The sequence below is a fragment of the Frieseomelitta varia genome, unplaced genomic scaffold (genome assembly GCF_011392965.1).
Source record: "Frieseomelitta varia isolate USP_RPSP 00005682 unplaced genomic scaffold, Fvar_1.2 scaffold_976, whole genome shotgun sequence".
NCBI lineage: Eukaryota > Metazoa > Arthropoda > Insecta > Hymenoptera > Apidae > Frieseomelitta > Frieseomelitta varia.
The window spans coordinates 549,530-565,783 of record NW_025110785.1 but is presented as its reverse complement, the minus strand read 5'-3'; the positions used below and the strand labels follow the sequence as shown (position 1 = coordinate 565,783).

General features: G+C 36.7%; 1 protein-coding gene across 5 annotated transcripts in view; it reads left to right on the top strand.

The window, feature by feature from the left end:
• The window catches only part of LOC122538211 (telomerase-binding protein EST1A-like), a 161,742-nt gene extending 146,290 nt beyond the window's left edge, over positions 1 to 15,452 (top strand). For 3 of the 5 annotated variants that reach the window (XM_043672091.1, XM_043672089.1, XM_043672090.1), the window contains 3 exons: positions 3,326 to 3,546; positions 4,390 to 4,474; positions 5,775 to 8,681. In XM_043672091.1, coding sequence (XP_043528026.1) covers positions 3,326 to 3,546; positions 4,390 to 4,474; positions 5,775 to 5,911 — 443 coding nt within the window. In that variant the 3' untranslated portion in view covers positions 5,912 to 8,681. Of the gene's footprint in view, positions 1 to 3,325; positions 3,547 to 4,389; positions 4,475 to 5,774; positions 8,682 to 8,947; positions 8,952 to 15,211 lie in introns of those variants that run through there. The other 2 variants (XR_006308807.1, XR_006308806.1) reach the window with 2 other exon arrangements.
• Positions 15,453 to 16,254: the final 802 nt, after the last annotated feature.

Sequence of the window (16,254 nt, the reverse complement as noted above, 5' to 3'; positions counted from 1 at the left end):
TCGGACTATCGGATTCGAAGTGGTTACGATCGTGCCAGAGGGGGCTGCAGGAAGTATTCGAAAATACGTGCAAGCAATCGCCCCGAGAGAAAAACACGTCTGTTCGTGGATTTCTCGAAACTTTTTCGGTGGTCGAACGTCGCCGGCGAACAATTTATTCGAGGGAGGGCGCAGTTTCAACTCTCTATCTCAACCCTTTCTCCCTTCGTCCTTGCGAATTCGTCCCAACCCGGTCTGACAGTGGGTTAATTTATTTGAGGGTCGCGAAGGAAAAAGTTTCCTCTTGGTTCGTTGCGGCGAGATGGGTCTTCAAAACTCTCTCTCGCGATTTTTTTTTTTTTTAACACTAGAACTACTAAAATTTTTAATTTAAAAAATTGTTTTTTTTAAATTTTTAAAATTGATAATTTCTGTTATCTACTTTTATAGATATAAAACAGTGTATTTTTAAAGGCTTAAAATAAAGATACTTCATAAAATACATACAAAACGAAAGCTTGTGTACCATGTTTGTATATCTATAAAAATTTTCCGTTTCTCTTACTTCAATCCGATGGAAGCTTTTACGCTTTAGTCGTCGGTAGCTCTAGCGTCAAAATTGAAAATCATAGAAAATTTCACCCAGGGAAAACTCACTTGGCCTAATCGTAAGTAAGTCACGGTCTCAGAAACGCGATGGGGTGTCATTGGAAAACGAAAGTGCGTATTCAGTGCAAAATGGACTGACGTTGCCTGGCCTTTGACCTAACCGGCGGACAGCCGCGATTCGTCTGGCTCCAACAGCGGGCCACGGGTTCACAGTTAGGTTCTAACGGCTCATACATGAATGCATGCGTTATATCCTGGCTGAAACGGTCGACGATTGGGCCCGACGGCCACGTTGTCCAGCCACGATTCGTACGTGGGCGTATGGTGGTCGCCGACTGATGGAGAGAATGCCTTTTCGACCTTCGTTGTTCTCTCCGACGCGGCCAATCGTCGACGTCGATCAATCATCGTCAACCCATTTTCTTTTCTTTTCCGTCGATCAAACGATTCGATCTTGACCGCATAATTTCTTCGCATTCCTTGACGTTGAATTCACTACGCTTTCGTTGTATAATTTTTTATTTCTCATGGTTTCGAGTCACCAGCGTGAATCTACGCAATATAAATTTGTTAATTTCGTGTTGATATCTGTCGTTGATAATATCCAGGAACTTTCGGAAATTTTCGTTTTATTACGAAATCTAGCGGCGAACAACGAACGGAGAAATGCATGGAATTCTGTCACGTATTTCCGTCGACAGTCCAATTACCGCACGTCAGAGACACTCGAAAATTGTTCCTCTATGCGCGCCGCGGCTCTGCTTCCTGATTATTATTATTATTATTAAACGTCGCGCAATGTCGCGACATAAAATTACGCTGTTCGTAATTGAGGAGAAGCAAAGAGGGATGAGAGTGACCAGCGAGATTTGCAAATTTAATAGCAGCCCTGGAGAAAAAGGCACGAACCGGGGTTCGCGGAAAATATTTGATTGTCAAATATTTTTACCGATTTAAAAGCAATGTTATCGCATTGCGCAAACGCATTGTTGTATTTCATACTTTATTATATTCTATATTTTCTATTATTCTTTATTTTATTTCGTTCTATTATTATTCATTTCAGCAGATGAAATCGCCGAGTCGATCGTGTAACTCACCTTTCCCATCTACGTAAATCAATTTCACGAACTTGACGAACACCAAGTTTTAATTATGTCGGCACTTTGATTTCTTGGCGATTAAATGAATTAAATTGGGTTGAAAATGATCTGGAGATCGTGTCCTTTCAGAGGTTCGGATCCCTTCGTTCGTTGTTATTTGCACGAGAAATATGCGGATATGCAAAACGCACATGCAAATGTGCACGAATACTAGGCAAATATGCATGAACACCAGACGTATTTGCATATTTTTCGTGCATATCTGCATATGCCTTTAATTTTTTGCACATTTCACATTCCCAGTCTACATTGATGACGAAATTTCTGAAACTTTACTGTTCTATCTGTAATCAACAATTAAGATTAAAGTCACAATCCCATAAGTAATATCATCTATCGAATCAATAGAATCCGGCGAAAGTAATGTCTCGATTAATCTTATTTTTAACTTTTTCAAATTTACGTTTAACATCTTTTCTTTTTTTTTTTTTTTTTTATCCGTCAAGATTCGTAAAAATTTTCACAGTGGCGACAGAATTTCTTGAATTTTATTAACCAATGTATCCTTCTTTCCTCCACTTTTTACATTATATCGATGCTCGTATATCTTTCGTAAAAAGTTTAAAACCCAAAGTCAATTTCTTATCAATCCGAGCAAGTACGATTGCAAAATGAATTCGAAAGAAAATTGTAAATAAAGTATTGCGATACTCTGTGGTGATGTTTATTGTTAATGTGGGAATAAATCGTTCGCACGAACAAGGAACACACGTTGAATGGTCACGCGTGACTCGGCAGGAAGTTCGTTAGGTTCGTTTTCACGCAACGGGGAGTTGGACAGGCAAAGTCCGAGTAAACACTATTAAATCTCCTTCGTTGAAATTCTGCGTTGACGCTTGTTTTCCCTCGGCAACAGTCTCGATGAAAAAACTTTTTCCACTTGCCACGAGAATAGATTCATCCACCCCTGTTATTTCGTCCTCCCCTTTTCCATGTTATCTTGCGTCCCCGTCCGAGAAGTACAGAGAAACTTGAACGTAACAACGAAAATATTGATTTCAAATTCAAGAGAACACGAATTCTGTAATTTTCCTCTATTTACGGATTATGCTTTCTAACTGTACCAAAAATACGAAAAAATTTTGTGCGCTTCGAAAAGTTTTGTTTTCATTTAATCGACTCTTTTTTTTCCGAGTCGCATGTCGTGTTGCGAAAATACTTGAAAAAATCTTGGGGCAAGCGCTGTGTTTGAATGACACTTTATGCAACGAAGAATCTATAAATCAAATCCGTAATAGAATATCAATGGATATATCAATAGAATATCAAAAGGATCTTTTATGAAATATGAATGTATTAAGAATTGTATCGGTACGAATTAAAAATTTTATTTTCATCTGAAAGTTAAAATTAAAATATGTCCCAAAACCTTTGAGCGAAAGTGTATATTCTTCAATATAAACTTCAAGATTCATCTTTGTAATAGTTGAAGCAACGAAGCGTAATCAACGTCCTCGTTGATATAATTTTTTTCAACCCTATCAAGGGATATTTTAGCCCTCGACATGTGAATTTGTATAAATATTTGTGGTAGTTGCAACTATATTAATCAAACGTTTGCATTTTTGTTGCAGTTCTGAACGAGCTCGAGGGCCTGGCACGAGGCGCGGACTCGAGGGATTGTCCTCCAGCTTCGAGAGCAACTTTGGATCCGGAACACGTGGCCAGGGTGGCCGAAAGCGCGAAGGCGGCTTTGGCTTTCGCGCGAAGCCGAAACCCGGCAATTCGATGCTTAACCACCAGAGGAACTGTCCTTACGTCCAGTACGTTCACCGTTGAAGAGGATGTTGACAAGGTGAGTGAATTAATTTTGTGCAAGCTAAAAAAAAAAAACTCAAACGAAATTTTTGAACTCGATTTTTTTCGAAAATTGTGTTTCTCGTCACGTTCAGTTTCTTCGGATATCTTTCTTCATTTCGAAACGTACAAAGGGTCGTAAAATTACGTCGGATGCTAAAAACTACGTATATTTTATATATTATCTATTATAAATATATCTATTTATATATAATTTAATCTATAATATATCTTATCTATAATATATCTATTTATCTATTTAAATATAAATTTATAGTATAATTATAAAATTATTATTATAGTATAATTATAAATGAACGTACAAATGTAAATGCGATACAGTAATAAATAATTGTTAATAAATAATATCGATATACAGCAACAAAAAATCAAAATTCAAACATCACTTTGTATGATAAATTTGATTAAAACTCGCGATCACAATAATGTGATCATTTAAATTAATTGAAAAAGTTTGTGTCGTGTACTTCGATTAAATAGTAATTTAAAATTACGTTCTACGTTACATAGTAAATTAACTAGAGATGTCATCGATACACAAATTGCGTGATCCAATTGGCACAGCTGTGCAGGTATATTTAGAGCTATGGTCCAGTTAGATGTAGTCATTAACAAGCTCGGGCGAGGTACGCATGCCTGAAAAAGTCACGTGGCGTTGGAAGAGCTTAAAATTCTCGAGAGACCAAGAAAGAGAGAGAGAGAGAGAGAAGCCCTTTCGAGGGCACAGAGAAGCGCCGCCAATTGAAATTCCCGCGATGCTGGGATCGCGTGTCATTTCATAAAAAAAATAATAAGCGAAACATCTGTAATTCCGTTGCAGGACGGCCTGACAAGAAACGATGACAGAATACTGGCTACGTGCTTGAGCCTCTGCAAGGCGGGTAACAAAGATCAAGTAAATGCAGGTACGGTTGCATATTTCTCCCTCCGTAGAGGTACTCCGAACACGTTTCAAGCGTTTCCTCGACGCTTTGATGGTGATTAATACCGCGTCTGGCCGATTGTAATGCCCGTGCCGGCCGTGGATTAACCGTTATCGGCGTCGACAGTGCAAAACACGACTCGTTCGTTAATTTTGCTCGCGAAAATTTTGTCCGCCGATCGGGATATTAATTTCCTTCGCGGGAAATACCGTGACTGCCGAAACACCAAATTTTTACTCGTTCTTGTATTCCAATATGTATACGTTGCACTTGAGAATGAGAATATTATATTTAAAAAAAATATATTTTTGCTTTTCTGTGTCTACGAGCAATCTGGTAACGGTTGTATTGCGAGTTTAAATAAATGGTAACTTTTCTTTTTCTTCCCGATGAACAATTTGATGTTTGGCACTGCTACGGTATTTTCTACAAGGAAAATCTATCTGCAAGAACTCGTTAATTATTTGTTTCGTATACTACGACTAACAAAAGCCGTGACTTTGATAATTTTTCCATTACTTAATTTCTTTTTATTTCTATTTTTATATAATAATTATCTTTCGATGAACAATCATCACTGTGCACAAATATTTACAAAGGGGGAAATATCACTTAAACTTTTTCTAAGTTTCTTCAACTCCATTATTTCTAATCAATATTCGAAAGTACGGACAATTAAGAAATTCTGTGAATTAAGTTCAAGTGCAAGATAGCTGTGGATCCAACAAAATTTTTCCATCTTTTAAAAGTATCTTTATTAACATTTTTATTAAAAACTGCACTGAATTCCATATCTTTGACGAAAAATAACTTATACGAGAGAAATCAGCGATGTTATACTTGAGCAGGGGGTGTGTTTCTATCCTACAATGAGATAAAATACTTTTTATTAATACATCATCTTTAGTACGCAAAGATATAAAAAAAAAAGACGGTGTATGTCAATAGCTTTCTGATCCACGTTGGCTGCCCTCCTTAGTTAAGATGTGAGTATCGCAACGACAGATCTAACGAATTTTATGTATCATTACACATGATTCGACAGTGAATTGAAACATTCAAATTTAAACGAATCGAACGAGAAATTAACGTTAAATTAATGAATGAGACAAGAAGAATTGAAGAAGAGTGTTTCGAGACAAAACATTGTAACAGAGGAGGGTAAGTCGAACCGTGACGCGTCCCCTTTCCCACGTTCCAACGAAAACCGACCAATTCTGTTCCTCGTACCGATCACCTTCCGGTAAACTAAACAGAGCCCGGCGAATTTTCGTTTGAACAGAAGAGGGCCAGCCACGGCGACTGAGAAGGGAAGTGGTCCTACTGACGGAGGACAGGAACCTGAGGGTGAAGGCTCTGGCAAGGGACGTTCCCGTGAGAGAGGTGCCTGACTTCATGCAGTGGGCCGGCCTCGGCTGAGATGCCACCCCGACCAAACTCACCCGCTAATGAAAAAAAATAAAAAAATAAAAAAAATAATATCTCCCGTCACCACCTCCGCTGAGTAAATTTGACCAGCGAGCAGCTGCAGCAACCATCAAAACAGCAGAAGACAGTAAGACACAGAGAGAGAGAGAGAGAGAGAGAGAGAGAGAGAGAGAGTATGAAAATAAACCAAAAAAAAAAAAAAAAGAAAAAAGAGCAAAAGAAAAGAGAATCGTCTCGCATCGTGCTCTCCACCACTCCCCCAAAAAAATCGTGGTCGATCAGCCGTCATGCGCGTCCGTTCCCGCAAACGTAAGTTCGTCGTGAATTGTTCGAGGTCGTGATTGCGCGTCCAATTCGTCGACGAGGACGCGAGAGAGATGGACGGGAAGGAATGTGAGAGAAAGGGAGAGAAAGTAGATGGATGGAGGATATCGAGGAACGATCGAGATCGGTAGAAACAAAGGGCTCGTTTCGGGAAACAGAGAGATGAAAGAGAAAGAGAGAGAGAGAGAGGAGTGAACGTGATCAGTAGACCGCGGATGTTTATGCGATTTTGTATTTTTACGAGCAATGGGATCTACAACAAGGAATTCGTCGGCATGTAAATCATCGACAACCTTAAATTTGCCAAAAGTGTACAAATATCCGCGGTCTAGCGATTAGAAACGAACGACGAAGCGCGAATCGCGACGCTTTTCACCTTTCTTCTTCTGTTTCGTTCAACGCGGCTTACGTGTTTTTGCTTTATAAAATGCAATAGACTCCCTCGAAGAAATTAATACTCCAGCAATAAAAACGTCTTGATTTGACACGTGTAACATGTCACGCTTGATTACATTTGATTGTCGACTGCTTTATTCCGAAATAATTATTGTAAGGAAAAAATTGTCACGGTCTGTTTTCACGGCAAACGTTGTCCAATTAAAGTGGGCTAAGAGGAAGTCTACTGTGACGATTGTTAAGTCTCAATTTTTTTTTTTTTTTTTTTTTTTGCCTAGATGATTCATTTCAACTACGATTAGAATGAATCTACATCCGCGAAATTGTCAGTAGCCGTTAAATGGGAAATTTAATCAATTTTTTTGGGTTTCGATGGAGATTTTTGTAGAGACGAGAGAGAAAAGGAGTGCAAAGCGCCGCGAGCCAGACTCGTGTCGAAGCAGAATTGGTTCCGTTTTGAAAGCACTGGCAGGAGAAATATACTTGATCGGAGAAATTGAAGCAAGAAAAACGAAAGAAATGAAAATAGACGGTATTTTTACATACAGTGAACATCTGTTTTTTTTTTTTTCTTTTTCTTTTTTTTTTTTTTTTTTTTTTTTTAGTTGACTTTTATCGATGCCGACCGCGCCCGGCTTCGTTTTTTCTGTATCTTCGTTTTTATCATGTTTGTAACGATCTATACACATATATACTTATATATACATATATATATATATATAAGTTAAGCATTTACAGTGGCTCACGAAAGTGTTCGGACACTCGTCGCAGAAGAATATTTATGCATATATTTTAAGTTACGTGAAACGTTTTGAAATTTTATTGACACCATAACAGAGCACGATTATTATAGTTTCTCGTCAACTTGAAAATTTCTAAAAATGTTATTGCAAGATTTATCGCAGACATGTATCTAATAAAGAAAAAAAAAAAAAATCAATGTTACAACGTGAATTTTTCTGTTTCGATCTTGTTCTCACTTTTTAGCAAACGAAAAAGGCAATTTTAGAAAAACTTTCAATGTAAAATTTTAAAAGAGAAATTATCAGCGTTGCTCAAACAGAAGATATCCATCATTAGAAAATTATACTATATGTGTATTTTGTTCAAACAGACGGCATCTATTAATTAGCAAATTATACTAATTCGAAAGTGTAAAGATGTGTAATAAATTTATAGATGATCCTACTGAATGTTGAGATTCTTTCGTACAACCAATGGCCAAAGCTTTCACACTTGTATAATCATAATTGTCAAGTTTTACAACATACTGCTAAATATTAATAAAATGTCCAAATGTTTCACGTAACATGTTTCACGATATATATTCATAAAGAGGTTCCTGTGAGTATTCGAGAGTTACTCTCGCGAGAAACTGTATACATATATATTTGTACGCACTTTTGAATATTGTATACGCCGTATGCGGTTGTTGGAGGACGCATTCGGAATCCGCGTGTGTGTGTCGTTTCCCTTTCCTTCTCTTCTCTCTTCTTATGCCGTTCTTTTTTAACCAGCTCCGCATCAAATTGTTTTGGAATTAATTTTTTCTCTTCTCTTCCTCTCGTCTGACGTCTCTTCTCCTTTTCTTTCTCCTTTTTCTTTTCTCATTGTACCTTCGCACGCGGCGTATTCCTCTCCTTTTTTGACGCAGTTTTCCGACATTTCTAACGTGCCTTTTCCATTTTCTTCTCCTCTCCTCTTCTTCTTTTTCGATGCTTTTATTTTTTACTCGTTGTCAGTTGATTTTCTCTTTGCACCTTATCAGGTGTCTCGTGACATCTTATGGAATTTCATCGTATGTAAAATTTTCCTATAACCGTAATTTTTGTGTCTTCGTTTCAAGCGTGGAATTTACACGCTTTGACACACAGCACCTATTAGCAGTAGAAATTTTGTAAGAACTTTCTATTCTTCGTATTACCGTTCTTCGATGAACTACTCTCTCGAGATTTAGACCGTAAAGGAGGATAGTAATTTAAATACACTTTCAAGTATCAGCAAAGTTACTAGAAATGACGATTATAGAACAGAATTTAAATGAACGCTGTCACTTTTTTTCGCTTAAATTTTTTCACGATAGGTATAAGAATTCTTTTTCCAAGATATTTTGCTTACTAATAATCACGAATTCGCGCGAATAAAATAAACCGACTGATCAGAGAATAAAATTTACATTCAAATTGTGCAAGATGTCACGTTACTTTTCAAATGATTCGTGCGAATCGTCAAGAGTACACCGTAAAAACTTTTCAAAGGAACTGTTTATTTCCCCAATGAAAATTCACTACGATTATTTATACTCAGTTTCGTAAGGCGTTACGAGAATGATTTTAATTTCTCTTTTTTATACAGCGATTTACGCGCTCGGTGTTGGCGCAGACGTGTACGAGGACAGGAGTTTCACAGCACGGAGATCAGAGTACGCGAGATGACGTTCCGATTCTCTCGTTCAGCGTCTCTCAGTAACGCGAATTTTCTTTTCAGAGCGTACGAGGCACCGAATCCTCGCCGTTTTCCAGCGACTGCTCGCGCCGTCATTGTCGATTGAACAATCGCGTTGATCTTGTCTCTTGATGCGCAGCAGAGAGGCACGACGACTCGAGCGTTCGTTTCGCTGGTGATTGCCGCGAGAGAAGACGGTTCGTTTCGTTTGGCGAACGCCATTTCGTCGACTAACTATTTTCGTCTGTCTCTCAGAAGTCGAGAAACGTCGACGTTAATTAGCGGACGAAATGGATTCCCCCCCTTTTCTTTTTTTAAATCAAATGTGATATCATTTTTTCTTGCAATTGAATACCTGTTCGTTAACTCTACTATGATCTTGGAATTTTTATGCCATCCTGCGTTGAATTCCGAGTTGATGGAAAGAAAAATCGGTGCCCGAACTTTCCAATTTTCGGCCAATCGACAGGGACGATCGAAAGTAACTTAAAGAACAGGAAAACTTCGCTCAATTTTATATATTAAAACTGATCCTAACGACTGCTGGTTTTGATTACTTGACATTTTAACAATATATAAAAAAAGTCACGATCAAGTGTAATCTGATAATTTTTAATAGTACATATCGTACGAAAGTGGTAGAATTTAGTCGACGAAATGGCTGTTGATTTTATCGACAGTGTATCGTTTAATTGAGCAATATCACGTCATTTTTTAATCACGCAGACGATGCCACATTATTATTATTATTATTATTAATTATTATTATTATTATTATTATTATTATTATACTGTTAACAACGTTGGAGACACTCGAATGAGTTTATTGTCAAAGTTAGTCGATCAGGATCGCGTGCACGCGCACAAGGAGCAGCAGAAAAGAAAAGAAAAAAAAAAACGCTCGTCAATTTCGCAAAGCAAGAGTCGAACATTGCAATATTCGCAGCGACGATAATTTTAATGGGTATATTGGAGCATGTCGATAGGATAAAAAATTCGATAAGACCATTTCCTCTTTTCTTTCGCCACCCTCTGTGACCCAACACGACTCTAGTACCACGTTTTTTACTATCTTTACTAATTTTTTACGATCTTGAAATAATTAATTCACCCTCGTAGAATACATACATACACATATATATATATATGTATAGAAGAGAAGAAAGGGGATGCTATATTAATCACACGCGAAATAGTTGAAACAACAAATCGTATCGCGTTGCAGAGGGTCGCCGTGAATCGTGCATCGGCGTTAACAAAACTGAATATATATATCAATAATTTGGTTCTGCAGTATAGAAAAAAAATTGTTATTACATCGAAGGATGAGATGATCGATCGTAACGTTGCATCATACGTGATCCATCATACGAGTGAAACGATCGACGAAGAATGTTATTATCGAAGGTTATTTACGGTGGCTCGCGAGGTTATTCGAACGCCTGGAACTGATTTTGTGCGCGTTTATGTGAGACATTTTGAAATTTTATCACCATCATATGCGAAGTAGTGCGTAACTTCATGCAAACGTGCATTTAGCAAGAAATTAGGGTGGATAATTATCTGATTAGAAATAGTGAAAGTCGCGATTGTTTAGATAACTTTATCATCTTATAACTTTTGTGTGTGTATATATATGTGTGTGTATTTTTAAATTTGTCTCACACTTGCCCAGTGTAACTCACACTGCATTGTGAAGTTTATATAGCTAAAAAATATACGAGTATACGTTTAAATTTGTTAATACAGTTGATGAAAATTTCAAAATGTCGAATGTGACGTGTGCACGGTATATTCGTGAAATGCATTCGCAGGCGTTCAGACAATTTCGTGATGAATTGCAATGGGGAAAAAAGAAGGGAGAAAGAAACAGGATGAAACACGGCGTGTTACGCGTGCACGCGCCTTTTCTTGTTACCTGTGTCGACGGACTTTCATTTCAAAGAGCACTTGGCAACTGTATAGAGAGCTAGAGAAGTAACAGAGATCTATTATCGTATATAGAGTCGTTGATTTCGCGGGCACTCGAGTGCTCTCGATCACAAATCAAGTACGACTTTTTGCCCGATTGCATATCAATGATTAACCCCTTGCGGGAGATTAAGTTCATAGATTAAACGTATAATAAATAAATAAATAAATAAATGAATAAATAAATAAATAAATAAATAAATATATATATGTATAGGAAGAAATATTGTATGTTCACGCGAGAGATACATGGATAAATTTCCTTTCGCTAGATCGCCGATATCTCCACGATATTTCTCCAAACGTATACGCCGTATTTATTTTTCTAGGAACACGCACTCGCCGTTCGAACTCTGTAATTGTCGTTAGACCGCGGATTTTTATGCATAGGTGAGAAATTTTCAAGTTGTAGCGTATTCAATCGGACTGCGAATTTTTATGCTTTATAGAAAAAAAAAAAAAAGAAGCAAAGAAATGTATAAAATATTCCAAATACACTGCTCTCTGCAACATTATAGCACGTAAAACAATCTTCCATCCAAGTTTCATTTTTTTTTTTTTTAAGGTACGACTCTCCGAAGTTGTTTCGACAGTATTAAATTTCACGATCGTTGAAAAATAATTATTATCGTTAATTCTAAATCCGTGAAAGTGATCAGCATTAGACCTAGTCTCTGAATGGGAAAAAAAAAAAAAAAAAAGGAAAAGGAACCTGCACAAAAATCCGCAATCTGATTATAGTGTTTCGCACTAAAGACACTTAAAAAGCACTTTTTTTTTTAAATTGTTCTCGCAAAAAAACGCGTGTCTAAAAATCCGCCGTCTAATTGTCGTGAATGTGTATATCAAACGATGAATCGTGAGCAACAGATGTATACCGCATAGAGAAACGATCGACCACAAAGGGTTAATCAATTCGAATCCGAAACGTCTCTGAAATTATGCCTGAAACTATATTTTTTCAAGGCTCGATCGAGGTAACGAACATTCCAAGAATTAAAGGGGGATCGAACCGATCGAACGGATCGTCGCTAGGTAGATAATTTTTGCATGTGGCGATGTCCTTTTTCATTCGGATTTCAATGGCCACGTCACGGTGGAAAGATTGCACGCGGCGTGACGAATCGAGGAGGGAAAAAAAACCATCGTTGTTTAGCTTTGTCTCGGTTTGTTAACCAGGCGAGACAAATCGTTCTTCTTTTTTTTTTTTTTTTTTTTTTTTTTTTTTAATCATTGATCGCGATCGCGACGAGAGAGATGCTCGCGATTTTTTTTTAAAAGCCGTGTCCATTTTCTCATTTTTTTTCTTTTTTCGTAATTTCTTCGTTCGTCTTATTATTCGCTCTCGGTCGTCGTTGTCGAGCAGATCGTCCTTTTTTCCCCCCGATGAACTTTTTAACTTGCAGGAGATGATTGGCTCCGTGTAATTTACGAAGGGTGTCGGACAATTTTTTTTTTTTCTTTTTTTTCGTAGAAATTTGGAACCGCTGTCCTGTTCGAAGCAGTTTCGAGCAGAGAAGTATTTTTAATCTGTATTTTTAAGTAGAACGAAGGCAGATTGCTTGCCGTTAACAATTTTTCTATCTGCCTTGTTAAATTCTATTGTTTGATACTGGCGTTATTATTTTTTAATATACTAATATTAATGTTCTTTCTGCATTTTATAAAATTTTAAGGGAACCGAGGTGTTTAAGAGTGATTATTTTTAAATTAACGCTGGGTCCTTGACTTTGGTCCTAGGTTAATAGTAGGTTAATAATAGAAACGGTAGGATTTCATTAGATATAGTCTTTATTAGATATCGTAGGTATAATAGTTCATCTTTAGAGTCTTAAGGAAACGACGATTTTTTTAAAAATCATCGACTTACGTTAAATACAGATCGCGCGAACAGCCAAATTTATTCACAATTCAAAATAAATCAAAGCAATAGAACGCGTGTAATAGTCAGTAACTTCTTTCTCGCGATTATCTGATAGTTTACCTATAGTAATCATGATCAGTAATCGAGGAAAAAAAAAAAATCCAAAATCCATCAAGTCGATGCAATTTTGCAAAATTTGTTTGGAAAAATTCCCCGACACCCAGAATTTTCTGTAATACAAATACGATAGAAACGTAAACAACGGTGACCGAGAGTTCGCGAAATGATTAAAGACAATTGTATCTGTCCGTATTTAACGTTTTATCGCGCGTATTAAATCCTCGAGAATGGAGGAGAATAGGTCACTGAGAAAGAGTGTGTGTGTGTGATAGAGAGATAGAGAGAGAGAGAGTGTGTAGTTGATAAATAAGGGAGAACCGAAAATGCAACGTGTCCTATTTTTCGATGAAAGATCTAAATAGTTACTTAACGATCCGTAGAGATTAATTCTGTGCGAGAAGAGAGAGAGAGGGAATGAGCGAAAGAGAAAGCGGTCAAGAGACACGAAGCGGAAAGCAAGAGAGCACATAATTAACTCTTGGCTCGTGCCTCTTCGATTGTATTTTTCTTTTCTTTTCTCTCTTTGTCTTTCTTCTTTTTTTCTTCTTCATCTTCTTTGACGTAGTCATCGCTATTAAATGTCGTACTCTTTTTCCTCTTTTTATCATGTAGAGTGTTAGGCATTAAACGGTAGAAAACCGATCGGCTCTGTGGCGCGCCATTTTGTAAGTTTTCTTTACCTGTTTTAATTGAATGATCTCTAGTTGACACTAGAAATACCTTTGGAGACTTTTCCTTCTCTTGCTCTTTTGTCATATAACAGCTCGGTAATTTTTCTGACAGTAAAGTTCACCAGGGATCTGCCGATTTCTGTTGAAAATATTTAGGAAATATGTTAGATGACGATTGTTGAAGTAATAACGAGTAAAACTTCACTTTATTTCGAATTACAGTTTTTATTTTAATACTTTTAATTGAAAACAATTCGAGGACAATGAAAATTTCGAATACAAATGGCATGTAAAATCTTTTATCACATTTTATAATAAAATTGAAAAGTAAAATATTTTTTTTTTTTCACTCATAAATAACAATTGCTTTCACGATATTTTTAATACAAGCTCAAAGATTGAGGGAATTGCGAATACAAATTACAAGTGAAATTTTTTATCACGTTTTATTATTTTAAAAGAGTTGGAAATAACTGAAAAATAAGGGAAGCAAAGATCCTGTAAACACTTTCACAAATTAACACGCTGAAATGAAATTTATTGATTACGGAAAATTAAAAGCACAAAGTTTATGATTTGTTGGGTTTTTACTCGTCGCTGAAAAATAATAAAATTTTTGCAAATTGACTCTGCTGGTTTTTCTGGTGTTAACTGCAATAACTGAACCGATTGAAAAGCCATACAACCGATTACAATCATTGTATCACGCTGATATTTTGCAATAGTCGCAGTAGTGCAATAACAGATGGCCAATTGAATCGGATCGATGAAATTTTGCCCGAGAAGATCTGATTTCGTGTCGAGACGAAGATCAGATATATCTTCTTGATAATTAGACTGAAACTCGCGCTTCTTTTTTTTTTTTTTTTTTTTTTTTTTTGTCACGTCGCATGTCTTTTATATTACACGTAGACTAATCTTCTGTGTCCTCATTTCCCATCTGTTCTTTATCCATTCCCCATTCACAAAGAACGTAAACTGTAGAATAATAAATTTTAGCAATCTCACGTAAATTACGTCTACGATCCAACGATGTTACCTAGCACCTCTGGCGAAAAGTTTTCCATCGGCGAAGCAGGTATTGGAAAGTATTCAAAGACATGTTGAAATCAATTAGGAAAATTTCTCCAATTTCATTTACGAACAAAAATACAACAAGATACCTTTTTCGAATATTTTCCTGGTATCTGTTTTCATTTTAATCGCAAACTTTTTTTACCAGGAGGGGTGCGCGTACTCGGGGATCGAGGATTATTATTTCTTTCGAAACTCTCGTATGCTAGGAAAGTTTCGAGCGGCGGTGTGCACCGTAAGATACTTATATTGTTGTATAGAGTACGAACACACACAATCACACTGACACACGTACACGTTGGTCACCGATTTTAATTGAAGATAATTCTCGCAATGCCCAATTATATGCGTACATAGTAATTAAAGATATGAGAGAACGGTGTGAGTGTGTGTGTGTGTGTGTGTGTGTGAGAGAGAGAGAGAGAGTTTTATTTTTTTTTCCTTTCATTCTTTTTTTTTTCGATGAACGATGTGACGTTGTTCGTTGATAATTACGACGATGGCGATGATAAGAACGACGATGAAAACATGATGATGACCACTACGATGCAGCGGTAGAATTTTTAGGCTAATCATTTATTACACTTATGAGGAATGTCACTACTATAGTGTTACCACTTTGATTATTCAATAAAACGCGACGTTGACGGAATCGCTGTTGAACTCACGTGTTACGTGCGTACGTATTATTTCGCCTTCACACCTTTCTCGTCCAACGTTTCGCATGAAACCTGCCCCCTAGATGGATAATAATTTATTAGATGTGTTTCAGGATGAAGAGGAAAATTCGAAAGATGTGGACTGTCGATAAATAAACGTTTATTAATAGATTGCATTTACAAATTCTTGTACACACTTACGAGACATAATACAAATATGATATGTAATGATGCACGCGATATGTAAATAACCAGTATAAAATTTTATGATAATATTCGTATAATATGCGCGTTTGCTTTACCTTCGTTCTCGCGCAGAAAAAAGTAACCGTGTATTAAAATCTTCACTTCATCTTAAATTAGATTTCTTTAGATACGTCCATATACATGAAAAAATCCGCAGTGCAGTTCTTTCATCTTTGTCGAAAAAAATTTTCTACGTAAAAAATATAAACGTCACGAATGTGTTAATACTCGATTTATTACACCAGTGTCATAGATTATTGATAATTTATAAATAGTGTGTTAGAGAGCGAGAGAGAGAGAGCAAAAATTAATCTCTACTTTTCGAACTGAAATGAAACTCTGAATTTTGCACTGAAAAAATATTAGTTACAGTTCGTACGTACTAAGGATTAATTCAACAAGATTCTGAAGTTTGAATTTTCTAAAGGATTTGAAAGAATATTCAAATATGATTAGATGTATTCATCGATGTTGTCACGTATTAAGGATACTCTCCACGAGCGAGCAAATCCTCCATTAGCAGTCCCGATTGCGAACGTTCATGCGATCGAAGAATCATCGGCG